This window comes from Mauremys mutica, chromosome 7, assembly GCF_020497125.1.
Source record: "Mauremys mutica isolate MM-2020 ecotype Southern chromosome 7, ASM2049712v1, whole genome shotgun sequence".
Lineage (NCBI taxonomy): Eukaryota > Metazoa > Chordata > Testudines > Geoemydidae > Mauremys > Mauremys mutica.
Window position 1 is genome coordinate 38,961,191 of NC_059078.1, and position 15,686 is coordinate 38,976,876.

A 15,686-nucleotide genomic window follows, 5' to 3' on the forward strand; every position below is an offset into this window, starting at 1 on the left:
TCGTGAGACTTGTTGCCCTGTATGGTCTTGTTCAGAGAAACTGACTAGACTGTGTTCACTGTTCGCAAACATGTATCTGTTCAAGGAAATCAGTTACTTTTCCCATCACACAGCTTCGGCTCTTTCCCGGACTGCCCCGGCATCCCCCTCGCAGAGGCTGGCGCAGATTAGGCGGCGAAAGAAAAAGACTAGGGACGAGATGTTCGCGGAACTGATGGCTTCCTCCAGAGCCGAGGCGGCAGAGCAGACACAGTGGAGGGAGACCCTATGTCAACAGCATCGCACACACATCGAACGGGAGGATAGGTGGCGGCAGGAAGACCAGCAGGCGACTCAAACGCTGCTTGGGCTAATGAGGGAGCAAACGGACACGCTCCGGCGCCTTGTTGATGTTCTGCAGGACCGCAGGCAGGAGGACAGAGCCCCCCTGCAGTGTATCTGCAACCGCCCTCCCCCGCCAAGAAGTCCTGCCCCCCCCTCACCCAAAAGTACAAGACGGAGGGGCGGTAGGGGCCGTGAGAACTGTCACTGCACCACTGCATAGCGCTAATGTACCACACACCTCTCACGCTATACATTTGTAGAAGTGCTTCCCTTACAGGCTCACCCAGTCCCAAATCCAAGTTTCATCCCCCCACTGTGTATTAGATTATTAAAAGCTGTTTGCTGTTATTCACTGTTTCAGTCACGTCTTTTGTGTCAGAGGATTTCTTTGTGTATGGGGGGGGGGGAGGGGATTTATAATTGCACGGTATAGCCTACATTACCAGGGTACAGACTTGGGGGCATGATCAACTGCAGGGCACACACACACTGCAGTCAGCAGGCACCAGGGTCACTCTGTGTGGTGTATGCTGCCCCGGGTCATTCTGTGATGTGTATGCTTGTCCAGGGTCCTAGCACCTGCCACCCCCTTAATGTTAAGGCACGCTGCCCTTACCATGCACTTCCACCGTAGCAACGAGCCTCTCCGCTGCCCTGAGCCCCAGCAAGAGCCCTCATCCACGGACAGATACTCACCCTTCCCCCACACCCCTCACCCCTTCCTACGCCCAAACCCGCAGCCCACTGCCGTCATCCAAACCCCTATCCAAAGAAGGCACCACTCGCCCCTTCTTGCAAACCCACCCCTTCCTGCAATCCCTCCCCTTGATGCACAACCACTTGCAACCGTCCCCCACCCCAGAGACCTATGTAGGAGCAGGAGGATGTCATTCCTCTATGGGACAAGCGGTCTGTACATCAGTGCACACCGTGCCCAGCACAGTATGCGTCCATGTTTCAACAACTGAACAGAAATGCAAAGTAAAACAAAGATTTATTAATAATAAGTGTAACAATTAATTTGCTTTAAAACGTGCTTTGGAAGTGGGGGAAACTTGGAGAACGGGGTATGTAACCGCAGATCGAAATCGACACATACAGACACAGGCCCAGGGTCACTTTCTATTGAAAGCAAGTGGAGAGTCAAAGGTTACCCTGCTCTCCGAGGAAACTAGCTTTCAAAGCCTCCCGGATACACAGCGCTTCCCGCTGGGATATTCTCTCGGCACGGGTGTCTGGCTGAGCGTAAACTGCAGCCAGGCGATTTGCCTCAACCTCCCATCTGGACAAAAAGGTCTCGCCATTGCTCTCACAGAGATTGTGGAGCACACAGCAAGCAGCAATAACTACGGGGATATTCTTTTCGCTGATGTCCGAGCGAGTCAGTAAGCTCCGCCATCTCCCCTTGAGACGTCCGAAGGCACATTCCACCACCATTCTGCACTTGCTCAGCCGGTAGTTGAAGAGTTCCTTCTCTCTGTCCAAGGCGCCTGTATAGGGCTTCATGAGCCAGGGCATTAGCGGGTAGGCTGGGTCCCCGAGGATCACTGTAGGCATCTGCACATCCCCAACCGTTACTTTGTGGTCCGGGAAGAAAGTTCCTGCCTGGAGGCGTCTAAACAGACCAGAGTTCCTGAACACACGCGCGTCATGAACCTTGCCTGCCCACCCAACGAAGATGTTGGTAAAACGTCCCCTATGGTCCACCAGTGCTTGCAGCACCATAGAAAAGTAGCCCTTTCGGTTAATGTACTCGCTGGCCTGGTGGGCCGGTGCCAGGATAGGGATGTGAGTCCCATCTATAGCCCCACCGCAGTTTGGGAATCCCATCGCGGCGAAGCCATCTATGATGTCCTGGACGTTTCCGAGAGTCACTACCTTTGAGAGCAGTTGCTCAACGATTGCGTGGGCTACTTCAATCACAGCAACCCCCACGGTAGATTTGCCCATGCCAAAGTGGTTCGCTACTGACCGGTAGCTGTCTGGCGTTGCAAGTTTCCAGAGGGCTATGGCCACTCGCTTCTGCACACTCAGGGCTGCTCGCATCCGGGTGTCCTGGCGCTTCAGGGCAGGGGACAGCAAGTCACAGAGTTCAAGGAAAGTGCCCTTACGCATCCTGAAGTTTCGCAGCCACTGTGATTCATCCCAGACCTGCAGCACTATGCGGTCCCACCAGTCCGTGCTTGTTTCCCGGGCCCAGAATCGCCGTTCCACACCATGAACTTGACCCATTGCCACCATGATCTCCACAGCGCGGCGTACCCTGCTTTGTGAGAGGTCTGCGCCACTCTGTGAATTCCTGTCCTCACCGCGCTGCCGGAGCCTCCTCGCCCGATTTCTCAGCAGCTGACTGTGGAAGAGGTGGACGATAAGGTGCGAGGAGTTGACAACGGCCATAAGTGCAGCGATGATCGCAGCGGGCTCCATGCTCGCAGTGCTGTGGCGTCCGAGCTGCAACCGACCAGAGAAGGGCGCGAACAGATTTCCCGCCGGAGCTTTCAGGGAGGGAGGGCGTGATTGACGGTTCTATGATGACAGTTACCCAAAACCACCCTCGACACATTTTTCCCCCCAGCAGGCATTGGGGGCTCTACCCAGCATTCCAATGGGCAGCGGGGACTGCGGGAACTGTGGGATAGCTTCCCACAGTGCACCACTTCCAAAGTCGACGCCAGCCCCATTACTGTGAACTCAGAAATTCGAATTAGTGTATTTACTGTGGATCCACAAATTCGACTTCATAAGGTCGAATCCACAAATTCGACTTAAGTAGATTCGAAATAGTCTTGTAGTGTAGACAAGGCCTTAGAAGGAAACTCTGAAGCAGAGGGAAAGGAGGCAGGTAATGGAGCACCCATAGGGAGACACATTTCAAACAACTACAGTAACTGCACACAGTGAGTAACCTCTCTTTCTTATTCAAGTAATGATCCTGAGTGCTCCACTTCAGGTGACTCCTGAGCAGTATCCCCTATAAAGAGGAGGGAACTCTGGAATCAAGTCCAGAACTGCATTGCAAACTGCCAAATCACATCTAGAAGCGCTGACTAGAACATAGTGTCTGGAGACGTACGTACCAATGACCATGTAACAGCTCTGCAGAGCTCAGATACTGGGACATTCACAAGTACAGCTATAGATGTAAACTGTGACTTTGTAGAGTGAGCTAACACACCAGAAGGGGGTGGAATGCTCGCACCACCGTAACAGGCAATAATACATCCAGAAATTCATTTTGATAGTCTTTGGGTAGGAACAACAGAACAGTCTAAGAGATTTCCAAAATGATTTCGTCCTACATAGAAGGCTAAACACCCTCCTCACATCTAGAGTATGGAAAGCAGTCTCCTGATTGGAATTATGTGGTTTTGGAAAGAAAACTGGTAGGTAAATGATCAGAATCAGATGAAACTTAGAAGACACCTTAGGAAGGAACTTGGGGTGTGGCTGTAAGGAAACCTTGTCCTTGTAGAATACTGTTTTAGAGGGGCCTGCCATTAAGGCCCCAATTTCTCTGACTCTGTGGCTGATGTAATAGCCATTAAGAAAGCTGTCTTCACAGACAAATTCTGTGAGGAGAAGGTTGCAATTGGTTCAAGGGAAGGTTTCATGAGATTTTTTTTTAAGAACTAAATTAAGGTCCCGAACTGGGGAAGGAACTTTCACCTGTGAAAAAAGATTTCCACAAACCTTATAGTTGTAGGGTGAGCAAACAGCAAGAACCCCTCAACTGTGGTATGCAAAACTTTTAATGAACCTTAAGAGAACTGACAGTCCCATTTTCTTTAGTTGCAGCATGTAATCTAGAATAACTGGAAGTGAGGCAGATTTGGAAACAACTCCCTGAAGTTTGCACCAGTGACTAAATCTTCTCCACTTTTGCAGGTCAGTATTTCTGGTAGAATTTTTCCTACTATTTAGTAATATATGTTGTACCTCTGTAGAACAGGCTGACTCTAATCCTATGAACCATCAAGAAGTCAAGCCTTGAGGTGGAAAATTCTCAGATTGGGATGCAGCAGTCGACTGGTGTCCTGGGAAAGGAGCTGAGGAGTGATCGGAAGACTTACCTCTGGACAAAGAGCTAGGTGAAACAGTTAAGGAACCCATGCCTGCTTCAACCACATTGGCACTATTAGAATAACTGTGGATTTGTCCTGTCTGATATTGTTCATTATGAGGATCAGAGGCTTTGGGGAAAAGGTATAAAACAGTTTCTTCATCCAAGAAAGGTATTCCCCAAGGAATTGTGACCTAAATGCCCCACTCCCTCTTGAACAGAATAGATGGCATTTTAGATGAGAGGCAGAAAATGAAAGCAGGCATTTCTGATCACTAAGCTTCAACAGGATGAAATGGATGGTGGTTTCATGGGGTGCACATCTGCTCTGTACCTTGAGAGCATCGAGGTGTGCCCTCACCCACTCTAAAAGAGATGCATCCATGATTATGGTTAGCGTTAATTGAAGGAAGGGAACTCCTGCACCTACATTGCGATGAACCTTCCACCAGTTTAGGAAGTGTTTCACCTGCTGAGGAACTGATGCCTGTTTGTGCAGGCTGTCTCTTTTTGGTGAGTACACTGAGCTGAGCCATCCCTGGAAACAATGGAGTCATAATCTCACATTTTCTGTCACAAAAGTGCAACCGCCATGTGACCTAGAAGTCAAAGACTGTTTCTGTTGAAGTCTGAGGGCTCCCTTGCATAGTTATGACAAGGTCTGATAGTGTCATGAACCTGTCCATGGGAAGGAAGATCTTGGATGCCAAGGAATCCAGGGATGCTCCTATAAATTGTATGTTCTGTATGGGAGTCAGTGTCGATTTCACCCAATTCAACTGAAGACCCAAGTCCAAGAACAGAGAATGTGCTGTCCACATGGCAATCAACACCTCTTGGCACAATCAACCCTTGAACAGTCTATCAACAAGGTACAGGAATACCATGTCTGCCTCATGATGCAAGTAAGCAGCCACTACCAACAGAACTTTTGAAAAAACAACTGGAGCCCAGGAAAGTCCAGATGATCGTACCCAGTACTGAAAGTGATCCCAGCCTATGACAAAACACAGGAACCTCCTGTGGAATGAGTGTATCGTTATGTGGAAGTATGTGTCTTGAAGGTCGAGGGCTGAAAACTAATCCCCTGAATTTAGAGACAGAATAGCAGCTGTCAGGGTCGCCATCCTGAACTTTTGAGACCTCAAAAATTTGTATAAGAGTCTTAGATCTAAGATGGTCTCCACCCTCAGTTTTTCTTTGGCACAAGGAAGTACCTTTAGTAGAAGTCCTTTCCTTTGTGCTGACCGGGAACTAGCTCTATTACTCCAATACAAAGAAGGGTGTTTATTTCTTGTCTTCATAAGAACTCATGAGAGGGTCTCTGAAGAGGGACAGGGGAGGGGAATGAGGAGGAGGGAGGGAGATAAAATGAATGATGTAGCCCAGTGACGATATTTCCAGCACACATTTGTCCTGAGGTGATATGCTCCCATGTTTGTCAGAATTGGAAGAGTCAGTCTCCATATGGGAGGAGGCAGGCAAATCGTTGCAGCTGACAAGCTGAAGAGATGAGAGGGCTGAAACCCTTAACCATCCTGTCAAAACTGGTGCTTCAAAGATGAAGCATGCTGCAAACTTGTGTCAGGTGGATTAGAGGATTTATTTCTCCAGAACCTGTCTCTCTTTCCAGACCATTGCACCAGGTGGGATCTTTGGGCTGTTTGTAATATATTGAATTTCCTTTTGTTCACAGGAGTGTAGTGGCCCTAGAATCTTCAATAGTATTCAACAATTCATCAGTATTCTCCGCAAACAACTTCAGTCAATCAAATGGGAAGTCCTCTACCGTATTCCAGACTTTTCTGGGGAAACTAGACAACTGGAGCCAGGATGCCCCTGTGCATTACCATTACTGCTGCATCCAAAGCCACCTGGAGAGATGGTCTGGCCAATAACCAACTCTCAGCTATAGCAGCCTGAAATTGTTCCTTTTGGTCTGGAGGGAGACCAAATAACCAAATTTTTGCATACTTTGTAACATTGTTTTTGGTCATCAGCACCTGGTAATTTGTGATGTGGAAATGTAGGGTTGCAGATGAATAAGATATTCTCCCCAGAAGGTCCAGGTGCTTCTGGTGTCTGTCATGTAGGATGGACTTACACCAGTGTTGCTCTGTTCATTCACTGAGTCAGCTACTAGAGTTGGGTAGAGGGTGGGAAAACAGGAACTCAGAGGCATTGGTGAGAACATACTACTCGTTACTGGCTCTCTTACACATAGGTGTTACTGTGGCCAGTGTGCAGCAAATGCATTGCGCAGGTTCCAGCACAGCCTTGTCAACAGGAAGGGCAACTCTGGATGGCATCACAGAGTGAACAACATCCAATAGCTTGTGTTGAGATTCTTTGACCTCCTCAATAGGTATCTGCAGAGAGTCTGCCACATGTTTAATGAGGTCTTGACACTGCCAAAAATCATCAGCCATAGATGGAGGTGAAGGCATTACTGCCTCATCGACAAGAGGGGACAAGATGGTAGTCTGAGGGGGTAGCTCCTTTCTCTGTCCTAGCCTCCTGAGCCTCAAAAATTTCCTCCTGTTGAGTGGTGTGCTGGGGAGTGGAAGCTTGAGTTGAGCTTCTTGATAGGAGAGGGTTGGAGAACTGCTGGCGATCAGCTGGCCAAGGATCCTAATATGAGTATGGAGGACCATATGAGGGTGGGGGTGGCATCCAAGGCTGTTCCCACCAAAAGCAATGAGGTCCCTGGACATGAGGGAAGAAAAAGAACCCAGGGAATTATAGACCAGTCAGTCTCACGAAAAATCATGGAGCAGGTCCTCAAGGAAACCATTTTAAAGCACTTGGAGGAGAGAAAAGTGATCAGGAACAGTCAACATGGATTCACCAAGGGCAAGTCATGCCTGACCAAGCTGATTGCCTTCTATGATGAGATAACTGGCTCTGTGGATATGGGGAAAGCAGTGGACGTGATATATCTTGACTTTAGCAAAGCTTTTGATATGGTCTTCCACCGTATTCTTGCCAGCAAGTTAAGGAAGTATGGATTGGATGAATGGACTGTAAGTTGGACAGAAAGCTGGCTAGATTGTCAGGCTCAACAAATAGTGATCAACAGCTCAATGTCTAGTTGGCAGCTGGTATCAAGCGGAGTGTCCCGGGGTCAGTTTTGTTCAACATCTTTATTAATGATCTGGATGATGGGATGGATTGCAGCCTCAGCAAGTTCGCGGATGACACTAAGCTGCGGGGAGAGGTAGATATGCTGGAGGGAAGGGATAGGGTCCAGAGTGACCTAGACAAATAGGAGAATTGGGCCAAAAGAAATCCGATGAGGTTCAACATGGACAAGTGCAGAGTCCTGAACTTAGGACAGAAGAATCCCATGCACCACTACAGGCTGGGGATCGACTGGCTAAGCAGCAATTCTGCAGAAAAGGACCTAGGGATTACAGTGGATGAGAAGCTGGATATGAGTCAACAGTGTGCCCTTGTTGCCAGGCAGGCTAACGGCATATTGGGCTCAGGGCCGGCTCCAGCTTTTTTGCCTCCCCAAGCATCGAAGAAAAAAAAAAACAAACAAAAAAGAACGCTTGAGCTGCCACCAAAGCGGCACAGACGGAGTAAAGGACCCGTCGTTGAAATGCTGCCGCAGACCCGGACGTGCTGCCCCTTTCTATTGGCCGCCCTAGGCACCTGCTTCCTTCGCTGGTGCCTGGAGCTGGCCCAGATTGGGCTGCATTAGTAGGAACATTGCCAGCAGATCGAGGGAAGTGATTATTCTCCTCTATTCAGCACTGGTGAGGCCACATCTGGAGTACTGCGTCCAGTTTTGGGCCCACCACTGCAGAAAGGATGTGGACAAATTGGAGAGAGTCCAGCGCAGGGCAACAAAAATGATCAGGGGGCTGGGGCACGACTTATGAGGAGAGACTGAGGGAACTGGGCTTGTTTAGTCTGCAGAAGAGAAGAGTAAGGAAGGAGGGTTCCAAAGAGGATGGAGTGTGGCTATTCTCAGTGATGGGAGACGACAGAACAAGGAGCAATAGTCTAGTTGCAGTGGGGGATATCTAGGTCGGATATTAGGAAACACTCTTTCACTAGGAGGGTGGTGAAACACTGGAATGGGTTACCTGGGGAGGTGGTGGAATCTCCTTCCTTAGAGGTTTTTAAGGCCCAACTTGACAAAGCCCTGGCTGGATGATTTAGTTGGTGTTGGTCCTGCTTTGAGCAGGGGGCTGGACTAGATGACCTCCTGAGGTCTCTTCCAACCCTAATCTTCTATGATTTTCCCTGTATCTTTGAGAAAGGGGGTTCCTGTATGTGCAGGAGAGGCCTGAACAGAGATTGATGATAATGAAAAGGGAGGTGAATTAGACTTTACTGAAGATTTATAATGGTCTGGAGACCAAGCAGTTCTTCATACCAGGAGATCATCGATACTTGGAAGCAATGGAGACTCTGGCTCAGCAATCACGATAGATCCTAAAGTCTTGCAGTACCAAGCAGAGTTGTGGTACCAAGTCGAGTTGCAGCACTAAGTGAGGTTGTGGTTCTTGTGGTCCGGCTCTGAAGTGGAGCAAAGGCAGGGCTCCATCATTAACAGTCGCAGCTTGGTTCCTCTATGCCTTGGATTTGAAGGCTGAACAGAAATTACATTTCTGTGGGATGTGGGATTCCCCTTGGCAATGAATGCACTTAGCATGTCCATCACTGACTGAGATCCCCCTCTACCCATAATGCAGTATTTAAACCTGCTGAACTAGGCATGCCACTTTCACGGAGGACCTACTGGGAGGAAATAAAATAATCTTCCAAATAACCAGTAACTAACTACTACTAACGAAAAACTAAAATATTCCAAGCGAGACTGCAAGACAGCAAATAGCCAAAGCACGCACAATGCAGACATGCTAGGACCTGTTCCAGGCCGAGATGGCTGAGAAGGAACTGAGGATAGTTTGCCTGTGCAGTCTGATATAGCCTTGGTGAGGGTCATGAGGATATCAGCAGCGCATGCGTTGGCTGAACGGACACTGTTAGTGAAAATCTCCAATCAAAGGTATGTGGGACACTACTCGAAGAAGAATAATGCCTTACTCTATGAGCTGTTCTATTGCCATCAGACTTGAGAGTACTCATGAAGTACCGTAAGTTTCTATTTGATGCAAGTAACAATCAGAATCTGGGGCTGAAGCACCCAAAATTAGTGAAAATTATTTGAAAAATGAAGCCAAGATGTCCTTAAAAGCCATAGAAAAAAGTATAACTAGGGAAGAAAAGAGAGATGCAGCAATGTTATAAGAAATACCAACTAAAATTTGCCTAACGAGAAATTAGACTGGGAAACTAAGGCAGTTCCTTCCTTTTATACTAAAGGGATATGCTATGGGCAAAGGAGGCACAATGATTGGATTACATCTCCTTAACCAACAGGGAACTTTTTGTCCAAATGCAGGAAGACAGAGTGAGAAAGAAAATGCTGACCTTGCATGAAGGCATTGCAACACAGCTAACTATTATTGTGCAAATGTCTCTTGTAATAAACACAGGATTTCTGACCACTTTGTAAAAAGTAGTTTTACTAGACACACAAAGAGCAGCTTGACTTAATGCAGTTCCTCCTTTGAAAGGGAGACAAAAATCTTAAAATTTGCAATAACGCTAGCAAGCAACTACACAAATACTAATACCATACTTTCCCCACATACGGTTGCATATTCACTGGGCTTAAAGAAGGTAAAACAAAGGAGTGGCCAATAAAGTAATTCTTTAGACACTAAAAATCAGAAAAAAATATCTAGTGAAGTAAGTGAATGGCTGGACAGTTGCATTGCTCAAAGAGATAAGCAATACATAATAGGATTAGTTGCCATAGTACTTAGAAAACATGGATTTCTATATTTTGACATTTGACACCCAATGAAGAAACTTTTGCTCAACAGTATCTGGATGGAAAAGACTGTAATTTAACATAAAATGTGGAAGCAAAACCATGTCTGATGCAAGAACAATAACTAAATTAAGGTTTTCTCAGTCTGAAGTCTAATATTTTATGAACGACATATCTTAAGAATACAGTTCAATAAATGACAATGAGGCAAGTGAATACCATGCAAGGTTCGCAACAAAAACTATAGGCTACTTATAGGCTATATATACAATTTTCATTTGCAGAAAGTATAGGGAATGGGAAATATTATTTCTGACCTACATGAATGGCTGGAGAGTTTCAACAGCAAGTGTCACACAGAATACAGCATTAGTGCAATCTTCTTTGCATCCAAACATGGAAAGCAGTGAACAGGAAATTATTTTCATATTAATACTGATTCAGTATTCTTTATTTAAGACAAGGTAGAAATGTAATTCTGTTTTTCAAAGAACACCAGCATAAGATTGACATTTTGATACATATAGTAACAAGAGTAAGGTTAAAACTCATACACAATGAAGTCAGAGCAAATATATTACAATTTGATTTTTATATGACTATTTATTGAAGATTTAACCTTCAAAAACGGTGGTCACTGTTAAACACATTCCCTCTCCTCCCAACTTCAACTAAATATTGTTTTCCCCATATTATCCCATTTCTCTTAGAAAGAGATATATCCACAATATTACAAAGAGAAATCTCTCTCAATAAAAGGCAGGATTTTTTTAACTAAAAAAGTAAATACTTTTGAGTGTATATGTTTTTATGTTGGAAGTGAATGACTTGATCATGAAAAGAATGAGGTTTTGCTTTGGCTGTCGTTTCTCCTTATCTCAAAAGGAAAACAATCCCCTCTGGATAAATGTAGAAATCTTTATTTGCACTCAGTTCAGATAATATGCATGCTGTGCTAGGAGACTGATACAAAAACATCCGTGGAGAAAGTGAGTTGTTTCAAGTAATCTCCTAAAACCTCCACAACTATCAAACAGGAAGTATGGATATTTTTATCACTTAAAATATATAAGCTGAACCGAATATGTATTTTTATATAGATCATTTCCTTTAATTCTTTGGACGTTACAAAAAACCTAAACAAACCAACCACCAATAATTTTATCTTCTCTTTTTGGGACATTAAACTGAAGTCCAGTCTGATTTTACAATTAACAAAGACCCCAAATGCCACTTAAATACATGATATAACCCTTTATTAATGTCCTTCAGTATATCACACAACCCTAATTAGCCAAAGTTCTCAGAGGGACATTGCAAACTGTTGAATAAACAGGATTTTGGACAAAAGAGGAAGCCAGGCTATCACCTTGGAAATGCTGTGCTTTAAGTCCCCAGCACTGCATCACAGTCAAGAGGGGTTGTAGGCCAGCTTGGCAGACTGGTGGCCAGTTTGGTAGAGTGGTATCAAGCTTTACAAAGGATTCACTATGGGTCCCAAGCCCTGAAATGCAGTAAGTGAAGATCCAGATGATTTCTCTACATGCAATAGAACCTACAGGACAGTACTGAGGAATTTATAATAATGGAGTTTGGGTTATGCCTGATTCTGGGCCGCAGCTGAGCTATGTTTTATGTCAGAGGAGAGAGAGAGAGTGTGTGTGTGTGTTTGTGTGAGACAGACAGACAGACAAAGAGGTGACTTTGAGGCATCTTTTTAGCTTCCTTCTCCATCAATACTGAAGCTAGCTGGCTGTTGGTTCTTTGTGTAAAGCAAAGCATTCTCAAGACTGCTACTTTATGCTGGCTACCCAGGGCCATCCCTCCTTTCTCCGAAGGCAGTCTTGGCAGCTAGGGATTGTTGGGACAAACACACAAGTGTATACTGCCACAAGACTCGTCCACACAGATTCAAATAGCACAAAGCAGCCAGAGTGCAGTCTAGGATCTGGCCATATATCTCCTTATTCAGTTAGGATACCTCATTTTGCAAAATATGTGACATTTATTCTGTACAAGTCCCCATAGCTACATATATCAACAAGCTTATTTATTCCTAGCTCACTGACCTGATGAGGCACAAGCCCAAGAGAGGTAGGTGGTTCATTCATTCTGTCATCACTGCTGCTAGCAACAGCATAACCACTGGCAAAAATCAAAGAAAGAAAATTAGAACAAAAGACTAAGCCTAAGGCTGGTGGAAAATCATCTTCTGAAATGTCTGATAGAAAATGACATATATCTTCACAAAATATTTTTGTTAAAAAAACAAAACATTCCAGTTTTAAACCTGAAAACCTAAAAAATTGCAGAAAACTGTTGACCAAGAGGGAAAAATTCATTTTTGTCAAAAATTTTCATGGGGGAAAAACATCATTTCCAGACCAGCTCTAAGACATTTCCTTCCATAACCAACTTACGCTTTAGAGCCTTGATCTTGCAAGGGAACCAACTTGGAAGCTCCCTTTCAGACTCAGCACAGGCCTGCAAGGATCCCTTTCCAACGTCAGGGCTTCAGAGACATATCACTTACTCAGACCTAAATCATAACTTCCTTTATTTATTTTTCTTTTCATAGATTTTAAGGTCAGATGTGACTATTATGATTAGCTAGTCAGACTTCCTGCAAAACACAGGCCAAAGAATTTCACCCAGTGATTTCTGCTTTAAGCCCAATAACTTTTGGGTTAAGCTAAAAAGATCACAATTTTTTGGCTTACAATGAAGCCCCTGATGGGCTTCATAGCAAATAGTTATGGTAGGTCCTCATTACAAAGAAATATGCAGCAGGAACACTAAGATTATTAGCAACTTTTTTTTTCTACTGAAATGTTATGTTTTCAGTACTTCTTTTAAAGATAACAAATGCATAAAAGCAATAGGCAAGGCAAATGTCACCACTCTTCAAACAAGAACTTTTTCTAACCAAAATTCTAACTATTATTGTAATAATGAAGTCTGCATTGCATGAGATACTTGCATATATTTATTAATATTCAAAACTTACAGGACTCCTCTAACTCTACTTAATGTGTAATAAAAATACTGGAGAGAACTGTTCCTTCCCCAAAATACCTGTTGTCCTATAAACACCTTCCTTTCCCCTCAAATAAGACTCACCCTTCTGGATGTTGCAAAACAGAAGCCATTAGCTCTACTGCAAGGGCTCCAGCTATCATGGCTAATCCTGGTCGACTGACTGTGCACTGCTGATCCAATGTCCGATCCCTGGTGGACTACAAAGAAAAACAATTCACACACACACACACTTACTTGAAAGTACTTGTCAACCCCATTGCACAAGAAATTTTTAATACCCGTCATTCAATGAATACAGGCTGGCAATATCTCTCTGAATATCAGTAAAAGGGATTTGCTATAAATAAACATCACTTACAGTGACAAATTAGGTTTCATAAAGGGATCATTTTTAATGCAATAAAAAACATAAACAACCTGAAATGGGTCCACAGTAACTATTTGCCTAAAGCTCTACTCACATCCCCCGGTGCCACAACATCATTGCAGAAGTAGCAGCCAAGTTTATAGCCAGGGATGTTTGAAAAGAGCGATGATCCCAGGAGATCAGCAGAGCCAGAGGCATTGTTGGAACATGAATCACCAGACTCCTGCTGCTTTGGTTTCTTTAGTCCATGTCTCATCACAACAAATGTATCAAATCCCAATGCAGCATTGATGACCAGCTATAAAAAATAAAGAAGAGCACAGGTAGCCAAAGAAAAAACAGCTTATATGTTTTGAAAATTATGAATAGAATTTTATTACTTACAATAAAATACAAACCACAGTTAACTGTTAAAGAATGTCAAATTGTGTATTTAATTACCACAATTTTCTTCATACAATATATTTTCAGAAATACTATCTGCAGTTAGATTAATACAAACAATGCATCCCATTATCAACATGGACATCAGGCTTAATGAAGTGAGTTGAATTGCAGAGCTTGAGCCCTACAGAAATGCTGTGCTCAGACTTGGTGGGGATTGAGTTTTCTGAAATGGTAATCCATAAACAAGCTTCTCTATGGAAGAAGTTGTGTGTATTTGTGTTCTGAAAACAAAAGGGGAAAAAGTGTAAAAATATATCTTCCCCCCTCAAATGAGACATTCAGAACATAAATAGTGGGTCAAACCAATGGTCCATTTAGCCTAGTATCCTGTCTTCCAACGGTGGCCAATGACAGATGCTTCAAAGGGAATAAACATAACAGGGCAATTACCAAGTGATCCATCTCATGATCCACTCCCAGCATCTGGCAGTCAGAGATTTAGGGGTTGCATCCCTGACCATCTTGGCTAATAATCAGTGATGGTTCTAACCTCTATGAACTTATCCAATTGCTTTTTGAACCCAGTTATAGTTCTGGCCTTCACAACATCCCTTGGCAACAAGTTCCACAGATTGACTGTGCACTGAGTGAAGTAGTACTTCCTTTTGTTTGTTTTAAACCTGCTGTCAATTAATTTCATTGGCTGACCCCCTGGTTCAGACAAATACTTATCTCCAACTTGGAAAGGGCTCTTGTATCACCCAATTGTTTTAAAGTATTTTTGAGAGCCTGAGTCTTCTGTATGTCGATTTCTATTTATATCAAACACAAGCATAGACGTTTTATTTAAGAAAATGTTTGAAAGGCATAATTTATGTGTCTGTCTGTTTACAAATACAGCAGCCAGCTTCACATCCAGATTGCATCAGTAGCCATACATTTGTATACATGTTTTCAATTTACTGTTTATTCACTTTACGAGAACTTTGGCAGGATTCTTTCACAAACCCATGGCAAAATTAATTTCTGACTTGTTGAAACAATTGAGCTGGATTTAGAAGTGATATAAACTCCGTAATAAGGTGATTATCATTAACAGTGGGCTAAATGCTGCCCCCCATAGGTTCTTCCTGCCTAGGAATGGAAAATTCCAGAGTTTCAATCCTGGTAATTCAGTCCTGGAATTTCTTGGTAATTCTTCCATCAGGGGATGGGTTAGTCCTTCCTTCACTGCTTGCATTCCCTAGAGGCACAAGCATACTGTGATGGGGCAAGGGCAGATGGCTATAGCAAAGTAATGGGAGACAGATATATTAGCCACAGGCTAAACAAATCCCTGTTACCAGGATAAGCAAATGGCAGCTGTTCCAGGTCAATTAAGACACCTGGGGCCAATTAAGATCTTTCCAGAAGGCAGGGAGGACAGCTAGGTTGATTGGGACACCTGGAGCCAATCAGGGGCTGGCTGAAACTAGTTAAATGCCTCCCGGTTAGTCAGGTGGGAGTGCGTGTCAGGAGCTGTAGGAGGATGCTGTGCTGTTGGAGAGACTGAGCAGTACAAACCATATCAGGCACAAGGAAGGAGGCCCTGAGGTAAGGGTGAAGTGGATCTTGAGGAAGTGGCCCAGGGAATTATATGTATCCTGTTTCTAAAA

The 15,686-nt window shown here is 44.4% G+C and overlaps 1 protein-coding gene across 7 annotated transcripts in view; it reads right to left on the reverse strand.

The window, feature by feature from the left end:
• Positions 1-15,686, reverse strand: part of ATG7 (autophagy related 7) — a 279,860-nt gene that overhangs the window by 202,290 nt on the left and 61,884 nt on the right. For all 7 annotated transcript variants that reach the window (XM_045025201.1, XM_045025197.1, XM_045025199.1 and 4 more), the window contains exons 14-16: positions 13,739-13,942; positions 13,359-13,474; positions 12,308-12,383 (exon numbers count right to left, since the gene is read on the reverse strand). In XM_045025201.1, the coding sequence (XP_044881136.1) occupies positions 12,308-12,383; positions 13,359-13,474; positions 13,739-13,942 (396 nt within the window). The remainder of the gene's footprint in view (positions 1-12,307; positions 12,384-13,358; positions 13,475-13,738; positions 13,943-15,686) is intronic.